Source organism: Colletotrichum destructivum, chromosome 9 (genome assembly GCF_034447905.1).
Source record: "Colletotrichum destructivum chromosome 9, complete sequence".
NCBI lineage: Eukaryota > Fungi > Ascomycota > Sordariomycetes > Glomerellales > Glomerellaceae > Colletotrichum > Colletotrichum destructivum.
The window spans coordinates 638,105-652,907 of NC_085904.1; the positions used below are offsets into that span (position 1 = coordinate 638,105).

The following is a 14,803-nucleotide window of genomic DNA, read 5'->3' on the forward strand; positions in this document are numbered from 1 at the left end:
GGTAGCAGGTCTACCAGCAGGGGCTATTTAGATACATATTTTCAGAGATCATTTGAGAGGCGGTACAACCGTAGGACAAAGATTTGTTAGAAGGCCATGGACAACCTTGCTCGCCTTACGATGTCGCTTATACAATGAGTGTCAAAGTTTAGTCCTCATGTGCGGCAAGGTTGATTACCTCGTGGTGCGCCGGCGATCAAGTCAATCCAGGTTATTGCTCAGGGTTTGCAGGAGAAGCGGCCCAAAGAACACCGATGACAGCCGGTAGCTGTGGCCTAATGAAAGACTGCAATAAAGATGGACAAATTTCAGCCGACGCGCAATTACACATATCAATCATCAAGAAAACTGATTAATTTGACCCATCACTCAACAGCAAAAACGTTATTGTACTTTAGGTTAAGGTTTTGGCTCATTAAAGGCGACCAGGCTTCCCCCGTTGAGCCCCGTGGAAGCAGGCAAAAGAGGAGTTTGACCACCCCTGTGGACTTGGAATATGTAGACGCTAAACTGCAATCAGATTTTAAACCCCATATCTATGTTTACAATTTACACCCCTCAAAGACTCCTCAATGACAACGCTGGTTTACCGCCCGGTTCCGGACCTTCAAGCGACGTTGAACCCTGCGGCTTACGACCCTGCTGGTTTGCAAGCCTTCTCCCCAGCTTAAATCTTAAAAAGTTGACAAGCGCCAACCCAGTGTACGTAACGGGCACGTATCTTGCTCCTCTCCGTATCCACCACATCGCCACCCTGGCCGCCCACCTCGCGCTCACGAGCCCTGGCCCCATGCTGGAGGCGAACGCGGCCGGGACGATGTGGCGGTAGTTGAAAGTTTCTTCATCGTAGAAGGCCCTCGCGTGGCGGACAAACGCCCGTTTCGAGCCGGTGTAGGTCTGCATGTCGCTTGTCCAGGCCCCGTGGAGTTCGGCCTCGCTGCCGACATACCAGACCTCCGGCAAAAGGCCGAGCTTGCGGCGCTTGCAATACTCTCTGAAGATCTCGATGATCTTGACGGCGGAATCGCAGTTCGCCTCGAAGTCGTGCTTGCCGTTCTTGGAGCCGTGGGTGAGGATAAGGACGTCCGTGTTTTGGAGCGTCGACTCGAAGTAGGAATAGTCGTCATACGTCCAGTCGATTCCGAACTTGGGGGCTGAGATGGATCGCACGCCTTCCAGGCGGAGCTGTTCGGCCAAAGCCTGCCCGAGTGCTCCACTAGACCCTGTCATCGTCACACGCCGGCCCCTGAGTGAGACCGCGGTGCCCATCCACCAGTCGAGCAGGCGTGTCATCGACCCGAAGTAGTTGAGAGGGTCGATGTGATGTAGCGCGTGGTACTGAGGCCCAACGAAGAATGTGAAGGGGTCTTTTGGAAGTCGCGGGTAGGAAATATGATTGGAATCGTGGCCGGAGTTCCAGGCAACCACAGCTGTCCGAGCAACCTGAAGGAAGAGTACCAGGATCAAGTCCGGTGCCATGTCGAGCGCGAGTCCTCGGAAGGCTAGGAGGCAGAATGTCCAACTCATCGTGCTACCAATCATCTGGCACAACAACTCTAGTGGCAGGTGCCATTTGACATTTTGAGAGCGAAACCGTTCATTGTATCTCAAGTTACGGTCAAAATACTGGTGGTGGATGGCGTGCGCTTTTGCAAGCAGCCGAAGTACCCGGAACCGAGACCGCTGGGAATGGTGAGCCAGCCAGTGGACGCTGTCGTAGAAGAAAGACCCGGAGAGAAAGTGAAACACGCAAAATGACAAGCGTTGGGTCAGGCTTCCCACTGGGAATGGTAACTCGAGATAGGGAGTGAAGGACATGATGATGCTTATTGATTTCGAAGAAGCCACGGCAGTGGCTACTTTAGCTGTCTGAGACAAGACCGGATTCCCTCTGGCATTTATGTTCTCCCGTGAACGTCCTCAAGAGACCTCTTTCCACTTCACAGACACCTTTGTTCTCTCAGGAAATTACCCTGGAGATCCATTGCAACAAGCCACTGTCGTATAGGGATCGAGTCACGACTACCATTCATGGCGGAGTGTGCATTTCGACAGAACCCCGTCCTCACAGGCTGTGTAAAGACCCGCTGCTGGTCTCGTGTTGATACGCAACCCACCGCTCAGCTGGCGCGGCTCAACACCCATCCCATTGATGTCAGTGGATGGAATCTTAGCACGAAAAGACCCTACCGCTCATGTTGACCATAAAGGTTATTCGTGCTATGGTACACTTTGAATGCTTTGGCTACCAAAGCGCTCAACAAAGTGGTCCAGCAGGCAGGAACAATTGTTGAGTTGGCAGAAAAAAAGTGTGACTCTCGTCGAGGACACAAAATGCCTTCAGACGTCCGTAAAGGTCAGAGAACCCTCTGAGCCGGTCATCTACCTCCGCACAACCAGGTACCACCTTGTGAAGGGTGTCATTTCGAGGTACTTCCAACAAGCAGAGAAAAGGGGAGCTGTAATTGCCAAGAAAACCTTGCGCATTGGGTTTTAGGCATCACTCAAACGCCCGTTAAGCAATAAGCATGTTCGCGCCAGCAAGCTGGCAAGCCAAAAGGACGCAGAGCCGGAAACACCAGGAAGGGGGTATGTTCCCCAGAATTATTTCAGGGGGGTTTCGTTTTGTCAAGGTTTCCGCGCAAAAGATACGCGTACCGCTGGTTTGAACCGAAAATCAAGGCTCCGGTCCACAAAATCTAGTCTCTCGGAGTTTTCCTGCCAGAACTAGTGTCTGTGGGTTCTTCTCCTTTTGATTGCCCCTTTTCCTAGGCGTATCATGAAGAAAAAAAAACGAAAAGATCGGTAGTATAATCGTTTGCTAAGTGTGTTGTCCAGAAAAAGTTGAGGGAGTCTTGAGCCAGCCCTGTGAACTTGGTCAGCTGTAAATTTCAGCCCATCAAGGGTCTCAAGCGCAATCGGACCCTGAAAAAGACTCCGACTTCTTGACGGCCTGATCAGAGGCAGGTCAGGGCGTTGGTATACGTATATTTTTATTTTTTTAGGAGGGACGTATCTTGGTATCATATCGTCGTGTCTCAGTCCGAAGGTTTCGTCGATGGAGAGTCTCATGTCGAATTGGAGATGTTGAAATGCTGCTGCCTAGGACCGAATGCCGGTGGGATACACAACACGAATAATAGGTACTTCACTTAACTCATCTCGACTCACACTAAAGCCGCGGCCCTCCGAGGAGGTTCAATTATTAGCGCGGCTATGGGCTCATGCAAATGCCCTCGGTGCTCCAGCCCAGCAGTCGTGCACAGCCCCAGCCCGAGATTAAACCCCATTCAAGGTGGAAAAGACATCAGCTCATACTACAACAAGATACTTTTCGAGTTATGGAAAGCGTTGTTGAATTTTGATGCCACGAATCGCGAGAACAATGAGGCGCCTGTTCTGCCGTAAGCTTCGTAGATGGTTGAGAGCATTTAGAAATCGAGGTCGCCCCAACCTGGCAACGGTAATATTTTGGTAAGAACAATCAGTAAATCAAGGTCTTTCTTTACCAGTTTGACTTATTTGAACGTGGCATAATATGAATTCCAGAATGGTTTAAGCCTCAGTCCAAACACCGGCGTAATTCTCTCGTGAGATTGGTTCCACTAGCTCGGCCTGGTTGCTGGCTACCCCCGGTCGAGCAATTATACTATTGCTGCTGCCTAAAGACTCTGTTGCTATCGACGTGGACTTGCTGTGTGGAAATTGCGACGAGGAGAAGCTTTGATGAACCAGATCTTCTGGAAAGAATGGGACCAGCATTATGAACAGATATGTTCATGTATCAATGCAGCAAGTACCCCTGAGTTCACTCTTCTGTAACTACGAACGGCCCCATGTTCCTCCACGCATATACCAGCAGAGACCTTTGCTTCTTTAAATTTGCCTCATTCTTTACTGTCAAAAACATCATTGACATCCAACTGGATCGCTGTGCCGTTGAGAAAGTCATCATACTCAAACCCGTCGACCAGGCCCCGCCTGTCCCTGATGCCGCAAATCTCTTTTCCCCCACACAGCCTGCAGGCGTATTGGTTGCAGTTGCTGAAGTTGTCCGTCAGGCAAGTATCCCAAACCGTGCATTGGCCTCGACAGTTGCCGTTCTGGCCGAAGAGGCAGCACCAGTTTTCAGGTTTGGCAAGAGTCTTGATCGACAATTTGTGCGAGTATCCGTTGTTGGTGTTGGTGACTCGGCCAGATCTCCCGTACTCCCCCATCTCGATCTTGAACTGATGGCACTGCACCGTGCACCCCTGGTCGGAGAAGGACTCCCAGATACAGGAAGGACAGCGGTAATAAGTCCTATCGTCGTCCCAGATTTCGATGCTGAGGGAATCTTTCTCTGGCCATGGCGCCTGAAAGTGACGGGCATGGATGCGGATGCATGCCTGGACATGGACAACGGCGCCCAGCAAAAGAGTAATGTAGTGAAGCTTCATTTTTCCTTTGGGAAATGAGAAAAAGGATGATGCTATTGATAGCCTGACAAAAGATTCTCATGCAACGATGAGAGTAACAACAGAGTAGGGAAGCTACCAGTGCCGAACACTGCAGGCCGTAGTTATGGTCGGAAGGGGTGTGTTCTGAGTTGATCTCTGGGTGTGTTGGGTTAAGATAGTCCGACGATCCAGAGGAAACTTATGGCCTATATATAATACCAAGACCATGTCACGAGAGCTTCGGTCGCCTGACTACGAAAGGGCTGTGACAATCATGACGCGGTTGAAGCAGTATCTTGTTGGATAATGAGAGAGGGTTATCAACCCATTCACACCCTCAATGCAGTCAGCTTACATCTTCATTAGCTACAATCTTGTTGGCAAAGATAAAGCTAAACTTGTCACAGAAATACGCGTGACCTACATTATGATATTTTGGGCTGGCAGTCGATATGTTTTAAGAAACTATCAAAGACAAATTGACAAATTTCAAACCATCACATTATAGAGCTTTATAAAGTTTCTTCACGAAAAGGAGTATTTCATCCTACGGTGTACCTTTAAGAATGCTACAGGACCTAGATATTACACTGGCACCGTGTGGTTCCAACAAGGTACATGATGTTTTTTCTTGGACTTGCCTGGAATGAATCAAACTAGCGAGGGACCTACATGAAGGGCTAGTCTAGTCAATCAAAATAGGAAATTATAGCCCTTTCTTCGGTTAGAGCGATGTAGTCCGTAAGCACTCTCCCTATTCAAGACTTCCAAAGGACATTAAATACAATCTGTTCCGTTCTTAGTTAGACAGCAATCCTACAGGATGAGATAAGGGTTCAAAGGAACCCTCGGATGGGGGCTTCAGAATATTATATCAAATCAGGCGCCTTCGAGCCTTGCAAGAGTACTCTTATTGCTTCAGTGTTCTGCACCCAAGAAGGTTACAAGACAGGTAAAGCAAACAAAATTTCTCATTTGAGCATCTACCCCGCTCAGTCACCACAGAACTGTTACCCACACCCCTTCAAGATCTTGAAGTGGGGCTGTCCTTATTTAGCAACTATTTGGCTTTTGTTGTGTTGCATATCTCATCGGCACCAGATCCTAACCCGGGATGATGCATATATTGGTGGTGCAACGGGGCACCTGCTTCGCTATACTGATTCTCTTAGTCATCATTCATAGCTACGATAGGTTTTAGGTATAGTATCGTTATATGAAATCTATTTATATACAAGGCGTCTCTAGGGCATGTTGCAGTCTGTTCAGTATCAACGCAACCTATATGGTTAGAATTAAAAGGAGCGGCAGCTTTCTGTATAAGCAAGCCATCCAATCCACAACTTTACATTCAATGTGCCCACAGGCTATGAACCACGGTGCTAATAGCACGAATTACATGCAGTCCATGACCAAATTATTATCTACGTGAGAGTATATGACCATAGCAAAACATTCCACATTACCGAAGATACTCTGGACCGTGAGGAGGAATGGTGTCGTAATCCTTAAAAGAGCCTGCTATGAGTTCCGGTAAGGACGGAGCTGTCTATCTAATCGCTGTTGCTGAGTCTGATTACGAGTACTCGGGTCCCACCAGAGAAGTGAATACAATGTGGGATTCCGGATCCGAGTCTTTCTTGCTTATCTGCAAGGTGAACGTCCAGTAAAAGAAGTTCCGTGATGCGGACACCTCCACGATGCAGACCCTAATAATTGAAATAGTCATCCTTCGAGCCCTGCAGACCCAGAGTTTCGGTATGTGGGATGATGTTCAGGAAGAGACCGGGGCCCACAAGATAGAAATTAGCATCCCGCTCTCGGTCTACTTCCACGCCAATTGTAGCTTTGGGATGAACACCACTTGATCAACATCCCTGTAGTACGCCACTCTGTAGGCAACTCGAAGGGAAAAGCACCGTGGTCGGATCTTTATCTCAAGCATCGCTAAATCAACAACGGGATCTGTGGAGCCTCGCGCAGCATAGCCGACATCTTTCGTGGCACCTTCGCAATCCTTTGCGTAGATGGTGGGTACCCAAAGTCCGAGACCCTGGATGATGATTAAACATGTAGGTCTGAGGGGGACACACTATGGTATTTGGCAAAACCGTCTTCTGATAAGTATGGGGGAACCCAAGGAATCTTGCACTTTGTCTCTTGCTTTTTTGATTACTAGTCTTTCTGCAGATCTCTTCTAGACTACTGCAACTCTGTCACTAATCGACATGAAGCGGTTCACCCTTTTCAGCCTGGCTTCGGCAATCGGCTTGGCTGGCGCCTCACCTCTGTTCCCTGCCGGCAACGGAACGTTCTCGAACTCGACTTGCACATCGCTGAATCAAAGAAAAGCATGGTAAGTTCTGTCACTGGATGGAACATCTTGCCATACATGTTGGTCTCGATTTGAAGCTAACAATGTTTGACCAGGCACACTCTAGGCAACGAAGAAAAGTCCGAGTATCTTCAGGCAGTCAAGTGCTTGATGGATTCCCCTGCCAAGAGCGGCATCACCGGCGCGAAGACGCGTTACGATGAGCTCCAATGGTGCCATGTGGTCCAATCGAATTTCATCCACGGTGTCGGGTACAGCCTCCCTTCTCACGGCCTGACATTAGACGGATTGCTAATCTCAAATGCAGTGCTTTCCTTCCTTGGCACCGTCTCTATCTGCGTCTGCAGGAAATGCTTCTCCAGGATGAATGCGGCTACACCGGGGCGCTCCCATACTGGGACGAGCAGCATGATCTCGAGGTTTACGGAACACTCGACAAGGCCTCCGTTTGGGGCGCCGACGAGTTCAGTTTCGGCACCAACGGCGTCAACACCACCAGCGGAACCAACTGCGTCGTCGACGGCCCCTTTGCCAACACAACTCTGCGCATGGATCAGATCTGGGGCGTCAACTACTACGACGAGTACTGCTTGTCTCGTGAGTGGAACCAGACGGCCTTCACGTTTGCCAACCAGTCGTATGTCGATGTGTGCTTCGAGAAGACGAACTACAACGACGCCAACTTCTGCTACGTTGATTCGCCCCACTCCTGCGGCCATCTCGCAACTGGCGGCACTGTTAGTATCCCCTTAGACTGGTTTACTCATGTCATATTCATGCTGTAAAATGGACACTAACAGTTACACTCTTAGATGGAAAACCAAAATGCCAGCCCTGGTGACCCCCTCTTCTTCCTGCACCACGCCAACCTGGACCGACTTTGGTGGAATTGGCAACTTGCCAATCTCTCATCCCGCCTGACGGACATGAGCGGCCAACTCATTCCTCCGACGTTCATCATGGAGCAGAACCGCTGGCTTCCCCCTTCCAAAGCGTACCTCGACTATGATGGTGATCCGGGCAACGACACCACTCTGAACCACGTGTTGTGGATGGCTGAAATCATTCCCAACAAGACTATTGCGGATGTCATGGATCTCAGAGGCGACGTCATCTGCGCCGAGTACGTTATTGCGGAGGAGTAATTGTATAATGCGTTATAGGGTAATCACGGCAACCTGCAGGATGGCGGCTATTCTGATGCTGAGAAACGTCCTCGTCAAGGTTTAAATTTGACGGAAATAGAAACTCTCAAATTCAAGCCAGCCGACTGCAATAGTCCTATGCTATTTCTGCTCTCGCACTGCTCACTCGCATGTCGTGAGACTTCATCAAGAAGTCTTGATAAATCATGAGCTGGATCTTTCATCTGTCACCTAGCCGCATACGCAGCCGTATACCTTAACAATGACTTTATTCCAGCTCCTTATATTGACGGCTTTCCACGAAGTCCATCTTTATGGAGATCATTAGTACCGTCTGATATCCCTTTCCCTTAAAACCTGTCGGCCGATATGTGCGTCGTGAAATCATACCCTTGATCAAAATCAAGTTCGGGTTGGATTCTGAAAGCCTTCCCAGAACCGAGTTCCTTTTTCAACGTTACTCTACAGCCAGTCCATGCCAACGGCACGCTACCAAGTCAAAAGACATGCCATCCCGAGCCCCGTTGATCTCAATCAGATGCCAGGTCTTGTAGTCTGCCGCAATCCCATTGCTGTGGCTTCAACTTCAATCGCAGTGCTGACTCCTGCTCGAGCGGAGGTTGTTGGAAGTCTTGCCAGCCTGGAAAAGGCATCTTCCTCCGCCAACTTGGCCAGCCTCGCCTTCTGAGTTTCTTCATCCTCCCTGGCCTGCAGAGCCTCCTCTTCGCTCACGTTGACATATGCGTTCTGTGGAACGTCCATCTTGATCTCATCCCATCGAAGGCCCTGTCGACGATCCTTCTCCTTCTTGATGTTGTCGCTCAGCTCAGTGGTGGCATCGAGCTGAACAGTATACATCGGATTGCCATTCTCTCCAGACTTCGGTACCATACCGCCGGGCTTGTAGAGCGGGATGGCTCGGCAGGCGGCAACCAAGGCGCAGTGGAACCTGTTGCTTCTTTGAGAGCGGAGCTTGTCATCGGACCAGTTGTTGCGGTGGGTGAACGCCAACCGGAGCTCCATCTTGTTGAGCTCGTGGATGTTGACCACGTTCAGACCCAAGCTGTCCGGAACGTAGTCTCTCGAGTTGTTGGCCAGGAACTCCTCCAAGATTGTGCGCAGGCGGACGATGTCCTTGAAGCCGGTCTTGAAGTCCACGAACAGGGAGACGCCCTGCCGGTTGATGCCGGACCTCGAAAAGTTCTCGATCCGTTTCTGCGACAGCCGTTCGTTGGGGATCTGGAGGTCGCAACCGTTGTCGAGTCGCCGGAAGACGGTGTACAAGAGCGACTGCCGCTTGACGAGGCACGTGGTGCCGTTGGTCGAGCTCATGTTGTAGACGTTGACGACATCGCCGACGTCGTAGGGGTGGTCGAAGAATACGAAGACGATCCCTACGAGAATATGGTGGAATGTGCGGCCAACGGCAAATGAGAGGCCGATGGCGAGACTGGAGAGGATGGTTTGAATCTGCTTGATCGCCGGCACATAGGCGACCACTGCGGCACGGAGTTAGCCCTCGATCTTCTCGGGAGAAATCGCATCTTCCTTGCTTACTGATGAAAAAGATCATGACGCTGGCGAGTATCAGAAGGCAGAACCAGTCGAAAGTGTTGATGCAGTGGTCCATGTTCTCCATGTTCTTGTAGACCTGGTGCCGGGTCCTACCACCCTCCGTGACGATCCCAATGAACTCCTCGACGCGGATATCGGGGCTGTTGTTCTCGTTCAACGTCTTAAAGATCGCGACCGCTTCTGTTTTGCGGTAAGGACCAAGAACCTCGATGATGTCGTCGACGGTGAGGCCTGATTTGCCTTCGGCGACGAGAGAGAGCCAGATACGCCGCGCCAAGGCTGCAGCGGACACGGGGTTGGCCCACGCGCGCTCAATCACCGAGTAAGTGCTCGCTGGACGCAGCCAGTGGGCGTTGGGCTCGGCGGAAATGAAGTTACCGAACAGACTGGTCATCTTGTACCCGTCGATGCCCAGCCGGGCGAGGTAGCTAGAGATCCTGACACGGCCTGGATCGTGGGAGTCGCCTCTGGCGTTGCGGATAAGCATGTCCTCTTCGGCAAAGGGCTCTCGGTGGGGCGGGTGCAGAAACACCGAGGCGTCGTACAAAGCGATCAGGGCATTCTGGAGGTCTTTGGTCCGAGCGATTTTGACGTTGTCACCTCGGTAGTGATAGTGGACCGCAATGTAGGATATGAAGAGCTTTTCGAGTAAGTAGAAACTTACCCAGAGCGTCATCTGTTCCAGGACGTCCGCGACGGCATCGTCCCAAGCGAAGGTGTCTGGGGCTTTGTTGATATTGACGGCTAAAAGCTCATTCTCGTTGATACACTGTTGGCAAGGCGGGGATTAGGTTGGGATCGAAGACTGGGATGTTTGGGAGACTGACAGCAGCAAAGAAGATGTAAGTGACGACCGTGGTTCCGAGGAAAGCGATTGGTCGCCGCATAAACTTGAGAACTCGCCAGTATCTCTGATGGGCCGAGTTGGTGTACCTGAAGAGATAAGATATGGCCTTACAAACAGAGTCATGCGAGAGTGGGAAGCTAACCTTGCAATGAACCTGAAGAGGTATGGAAGTCCTAGGCCAAGCAAGTCGGAACCGACGGCTCCCAGCCAAGTGACTTCTAACCACAGGCAGATGTAAAACATGAGATTTTGGTACTGTTCCGCTTCGATCTTTTCGAGGGCACTATCCTCCACAACATCGGCGTCGTTGCTTAGAATGATGATGGGGACGAGAAAGGCCACAAAGACGACCACTGCGATGACGGCATAACGAAAAGCCCACCAAAAGAGCTCCCGTCGATACCGAGCCACGATAATGGGCGGCATGTGTTGTTGTGAGTTTTCTTGGGCGCTCTGGTACTCATCGCGGCTTGGAATCTCCCGCGACTCCGTATCAGACTTGTATGCCTTGGACTCTGTCCAGCGCTTCGGCGAAGACTCTTGTTGCATCGTTGGGGCGTTGTGAGAATGCTCATAAGGACTGTACGACATGCTTAACCGAGCCGAAGAACCGGACCCGGGAGTGAGAGGCTGGGACACCGGCAGAATCGTCTGAGGAAGGTTTTTGGCAGAGGGCGTTGGATAGCTCGGCGGCAAGCTGTCCTTGAATGTGCCATCCATTACACGGTTTTTTCGAGGAAGATGCAGCAACGGTAATAAAGAGTGTCGGAAGTCAGCCGATGTCTGATTAGAGGCCATTGATTTGGGGACGTTCGTCACTTTTCTAATGACTTACCTGTACAGCCCAGTGTAAGCCACATTCTGCGGGCCCCTTGCGTGATTATCCCTCGACACAAGCCGTCATCCGCCATCTATTTCCCGGATTCTGGGTATCGACCTAGACTAATGCGGCTCTCAGATTCACGGATCTTCCACTTTGAGGGGTAGGATTCTAGTTCGCTGGACCCAGCTGAAAGGACTGTGTCTGCCGTCACACGAACAGGCTTCAAAGCGCCGCTAGTTCCTAGTGCGGATGCACTTGATCCCTCATTTAAGCGACTACCAGCGTGGGACGTAGTCCATTTTCAGCAGTATGTCTGTCCCCGCGCTTAAGTATGCGCTCGGAACGACCTGCTGCCTTGTGGCGTAGGACTGGAACACGGCTCATCAACTTCGGTTCGAAAATTTCGTGCTGCCGTTTCGAGTGGCGCCACAAGGATTGTTAAGAAATTTTTAGTTGATATTCACACAGGAGCCTCCAGGCAGCCATTTCGTGCTGTGATCCTAAAAGGAATCGGTCCAGAAGCCAAGGTTCCTTCCGTTCCATCTCAATTGTTACTTTTAGTATGCTATATTAATTTGCAAGGGGTGTTGCATGGGGAAAGGATGATGAAGCTCGACCTCCAGTATTTAAATGATTTGAAACTCAGTAGAAAAGACGTGTCCGTCCTCGCATAAATTTAAATGAATTTATAATGGAAAAGTAACGAGTTATTGATATAAATTGCCCCCATGCGAGCCACTCTGCAGCATTCCAGCCAAGACACCCACGTGGTGAAACTGACACACAGTTCGTTGTTCACGACTGGAAGCCTGTTTCTATCTACGAGTACAAGGTTCTCAAATAAGTTGGAGCCGTCCAATAGCTTAGAGATAACCGGCCATGCCGCCGCAGACATCTACAGACTCATAGTTCAGACCGAATCCGTAGAGCTCGGGAATGATACGCCAGTAGAAGTTCGCATCGTGATCAGTCTTGGCAAGCCCGATGTAGTCTTCCAGACGGTAGTTTTCTGCGGCAATTGACCACGCAGAAGCGATGTATCCCGACATCTCCTGCTGGTGGCTACGCGTAAGAAGGGATTGGGGGCACGTAGTGTACGAAATCTTGAAGCCGGCAGCACCCACGCGCTTGCTGAGATCCCGGGAGGCCAAGGCCGCCTGGTCCAATGCGGGCAGGTGTAGGACGGTGTTGTTGCCCTCAAAGTGGTTGGCAATGATCTCGTGCTTTCTGCCCGCCTCGCTATCGACAACGCCGCTGAAGTGGATTCGGGTCAAGAGTTTGGGATTGCCGTCACGCCTCTCAAGTGCTGCGTCCCCGGCATCATGGGGCAATACCTCGATGGAGTCATAAACCAGGCCGCTGTCGACGAACGCACTCTCCCACCCCTGCAGCATGACATTGCCGAAGTCGTCGTAAACATCGCGTCTCATACCAGTCTCGGGTACAGCCCCGCCGGTGTAAGAGGCATATGAGTAGATCAGCAAGAAACCGAGCCGTATCGCCTTTGCCCAATCCTCGCAATTCAGTCCGCCCGCAAGTCGACAGACAACCTCGGCCAGATCCGATCCTGTTGACATACAAACGACACTAGAGTGGTTGGTCAGAAACGGTATCAGCAGGAGCGTCTGGGGCCCATGAGAAACTTACACGACCGCGCTGGTGCCAATGGTGCGGAGGGTGTGAGCAATCTTCTGACAGGTGTTCGCACGTTCTTCCAAAGCGGCCTTTACGGCATGTGCCTCGCTGACAGTCCGAAACTCGACAACGGTTTTGGGCCCTCCTGCATCCACCAAAGGCGCAGCTACGGCAAGCTGGCCAACCATCAAGGCAAAAGCAGCAGAAACAAGAAACTTCATGGTGATTCTGATGGTCAAAAAAAAACAAAAAAACTTGGTATAATAGCAGATCAAGAAAAGAGGTTTGCTGATAAGGTCGGATTTGATGCTGTGGTGAGCTTGGAGGAGTATAATAACGGTAATGAGGAGCTTGCCCAGGATTTATGTTTTTTCTTGAGATCTTACAGTCTGATTCAACCACAAGAACCTTTTGGTAAATCCAAACTGAAATCTTGAATATTGTTCTTGCCATGCAATTAAGGCCTATATTATTACGCTGGTGTCTGTCTTTCTCTTAGATTGGAAGTTTCAACAAGCCACTTTGTCGGTTTGAGAGGTAAGACTACACATCACACCATTGAGTATACTGACTGATCTCTTTTGATCATCCAAGTTCATGAACCAACGGCTATCTTGTTGCAATGCTTGCGAGGTTACGGGGAACGACGCTCTGCAATCCGCTTTTGTCGTCTCATTCCCGCATAATTCATGGTACGTATGGGTTTCCGGCCAACTGTCATATCCACAGTCAGCCACTAAATTGCTTGCAAGCTCCCAGTTTAATCCGGGCTAACGAATTTCTCGGCAACTTACTTCCTTGACGCTGTTTCCACAGCGGGCCTAAGACGATGACTTCTACGTGTTGGTCGTCAACCAACAGCTGCATCCACACTGCCCCTCAAAGTGCTTCTAGCAACCTGTCACATTACGTGCTTGTTTGTAATCTTTTAGGTTGTCCACTTTCTTCGTTACCGGGTTCTGGTTGATGGAAGATCGTTTCTCGAAAACTGCATCACGACCTAACGGGGTAGGTAAATCATCCCATCCTAGATGTAGGCCAATACGGCTTCAAGTCCGCGGCCCGATCATATTTTGCAACACTAGAGCACGAATCTCTTAGGTGTTGCCAGATCCAGCTGTGAGATCTCTGGGGGGCATATGTTTTTCGTTTTCTTTCTTCCATGAGGTACTGGGATGGGGTCCTAGGACCAGTCTTGTTTTCATTTTCCACTGTCCACAATCACGAGCGTTGCTGTCGGCTGTCCCTCTTTTGTTGTGATGTGGGCCTCAGCGCCACTTTCCGGGTCCCAGCCAAGCCGGTAGCTAGATCCGATCGTTGGACATATGCATAATGAATGTACTTTGAAACTAGTATGAATCCACTTGCTTCATTCGCAAACTTCAATCTCCTCCGTCACTCATCAGCTCAACTGATTTTCTCAAGTCCCACGGATGCTCTAGAATCAAATCTGACTGCCATCGCCACCAGTACTTCCAAAGTACAGACATTTTCTGAACACCATCATGACACATGTTCGAGGGCGGTCTACTTCCGAACCACAAGCCTTGATGGGTGACTACACGGTTTCAAGCCTTGCGGATGGCTCCAAATTAAACAGCCCAGCCCTCAATACGCCAACTTCAAGCGTCATCTGTCGTCAAACCACCCCTGGAGTGCTTCAAATCATCACACGCATAGGTCAAAGTCGCCTGCCGTACGTACTTCAAGCTGTAGACAATAGAAGAGTTTAGAACATGAGCGATTACTGACAACAGGTTACGGGGCATGGTGTTCTCTTGATCATACAGATCACCATGCTTATGCAGACGCTCCTGAAGCTGGCTGGCTCTGAGAGGGAGGTCGAGCTTACGCTCGCGCTCTGCTACGTTATGTTGTTTTTCTGGATGATGACGATGATATATGCGGGCACCCTGACCTTTCGATGAAGAGAGGGAATCCATGGCTAGAGTCTTCTTGCTGTTTTGCTTTTTCTTTTCATTTTTGAATGGAAGGAGAAACCCA

General features: G+C 50.3%; 5 protein-coding genes across 5 annotated transcripts; 1 reads left to right on the forward strand and 4 right to left on the reverse strand.

Moving 5' to 3' along the window:
• On the reverse strand, positions 1-1,818 carry CDEST_13301 (Putative NAD(P)-binding domain superfamily; the record flags this gene model as incomplete). The annotated part of the gene is made up of 1 exon (XM_062929457.1): positions 1-1,818. The coding sequence occupies one exon, from the start codon at positions 1,816-1,818 to the stop codon at positions 559-561; it is 1,260 nt and encodes a 419-aa protein (XP_062785508.1). The 3' UTR covers positions 1-558.
• Positions 1,819-3,887: 2,069 nt separating this feature from the next.
• On the reverse strand, positions 3,888-4,439 carry CDEST_13302 (uncharacterized protein; the record flags this gene model as incomplete). Its single annotated transcript, XM_062929458.1, has 1 exon — positions 3,888-4,439. One exon carries the CDS (start codon positions 4,437-4,439, stop codon positions 3,888-3,890), a length of 552 nt encoding a protein of 183 aa, XP_062785509.1.
• Positions 4,440-6,667: 2,228 nt separating this feature from the next.
• On the forward strand, positions 6,668-7,919 carry CDEST_13303 (Putative tyrosinase copper-binding domain, di-copper centre-containing domain superfamily; the record flags this gene model as incomplete). The annotated part of the gene is made up of 4 exons (XM_062929459.1): positions 6,668-6,795; positions 6,870-7,025; positions 7,082-7,511; positions 7,587-7,919. The coding sequence occupies 4 exons, from the start codon at positions 6,668-6,670 to the stop codon at positions 7,917-7,919; spliced, it is 1,047 nt and encodes a 348-aa protein (XP_062785510.1).
• Positions 7,920-8,201: 282 nt separating this feature from the next.
• Positions 8,202-11,139, reverse strand: CDEST_13304 (Putative mechanosensitive ion channel MscS, LSM domain superfamily; the record flags this gene model as incomplete). The annotated part of the gene is made up of 4 exons (XM_062929460.1): positions 8,202-9,418; positions 9,477-10,263; positions 10,322-10,427; positions 10,484-11,139. The coding sequence occupies 4 exons, from the start codon at positions 11,137-11,139 to the stop codon at positions 8,454-8,456; spliced, it is 2,514 nt and encodes an 837-aa protein (XP_062785511.1). The 3' UTR covers positions 8,202-8,453.
• Positions 11,140-12,027: 888 nt separating this feature from the next.
• CDEST_13305 (uncharacterized protein) lies at positions 12,028-13,020 on the reverse strand (the record flags this gene model as incomplete). Its single annotated transcript, XM_062929461.1, has 2 exons — positions 12,028-12,751; positions 12,812-13,020. The coding sequence occupies 2 exons, from the start codon at positions 13,018-13,020 to the stop codon at positions 12,028-12,030; spliced, it is 933 nt and encodes a 310-aa protein (XP_062785512.1).
• Positions 13,021-14,803: the final 1,783 nt, after the last annotated feature.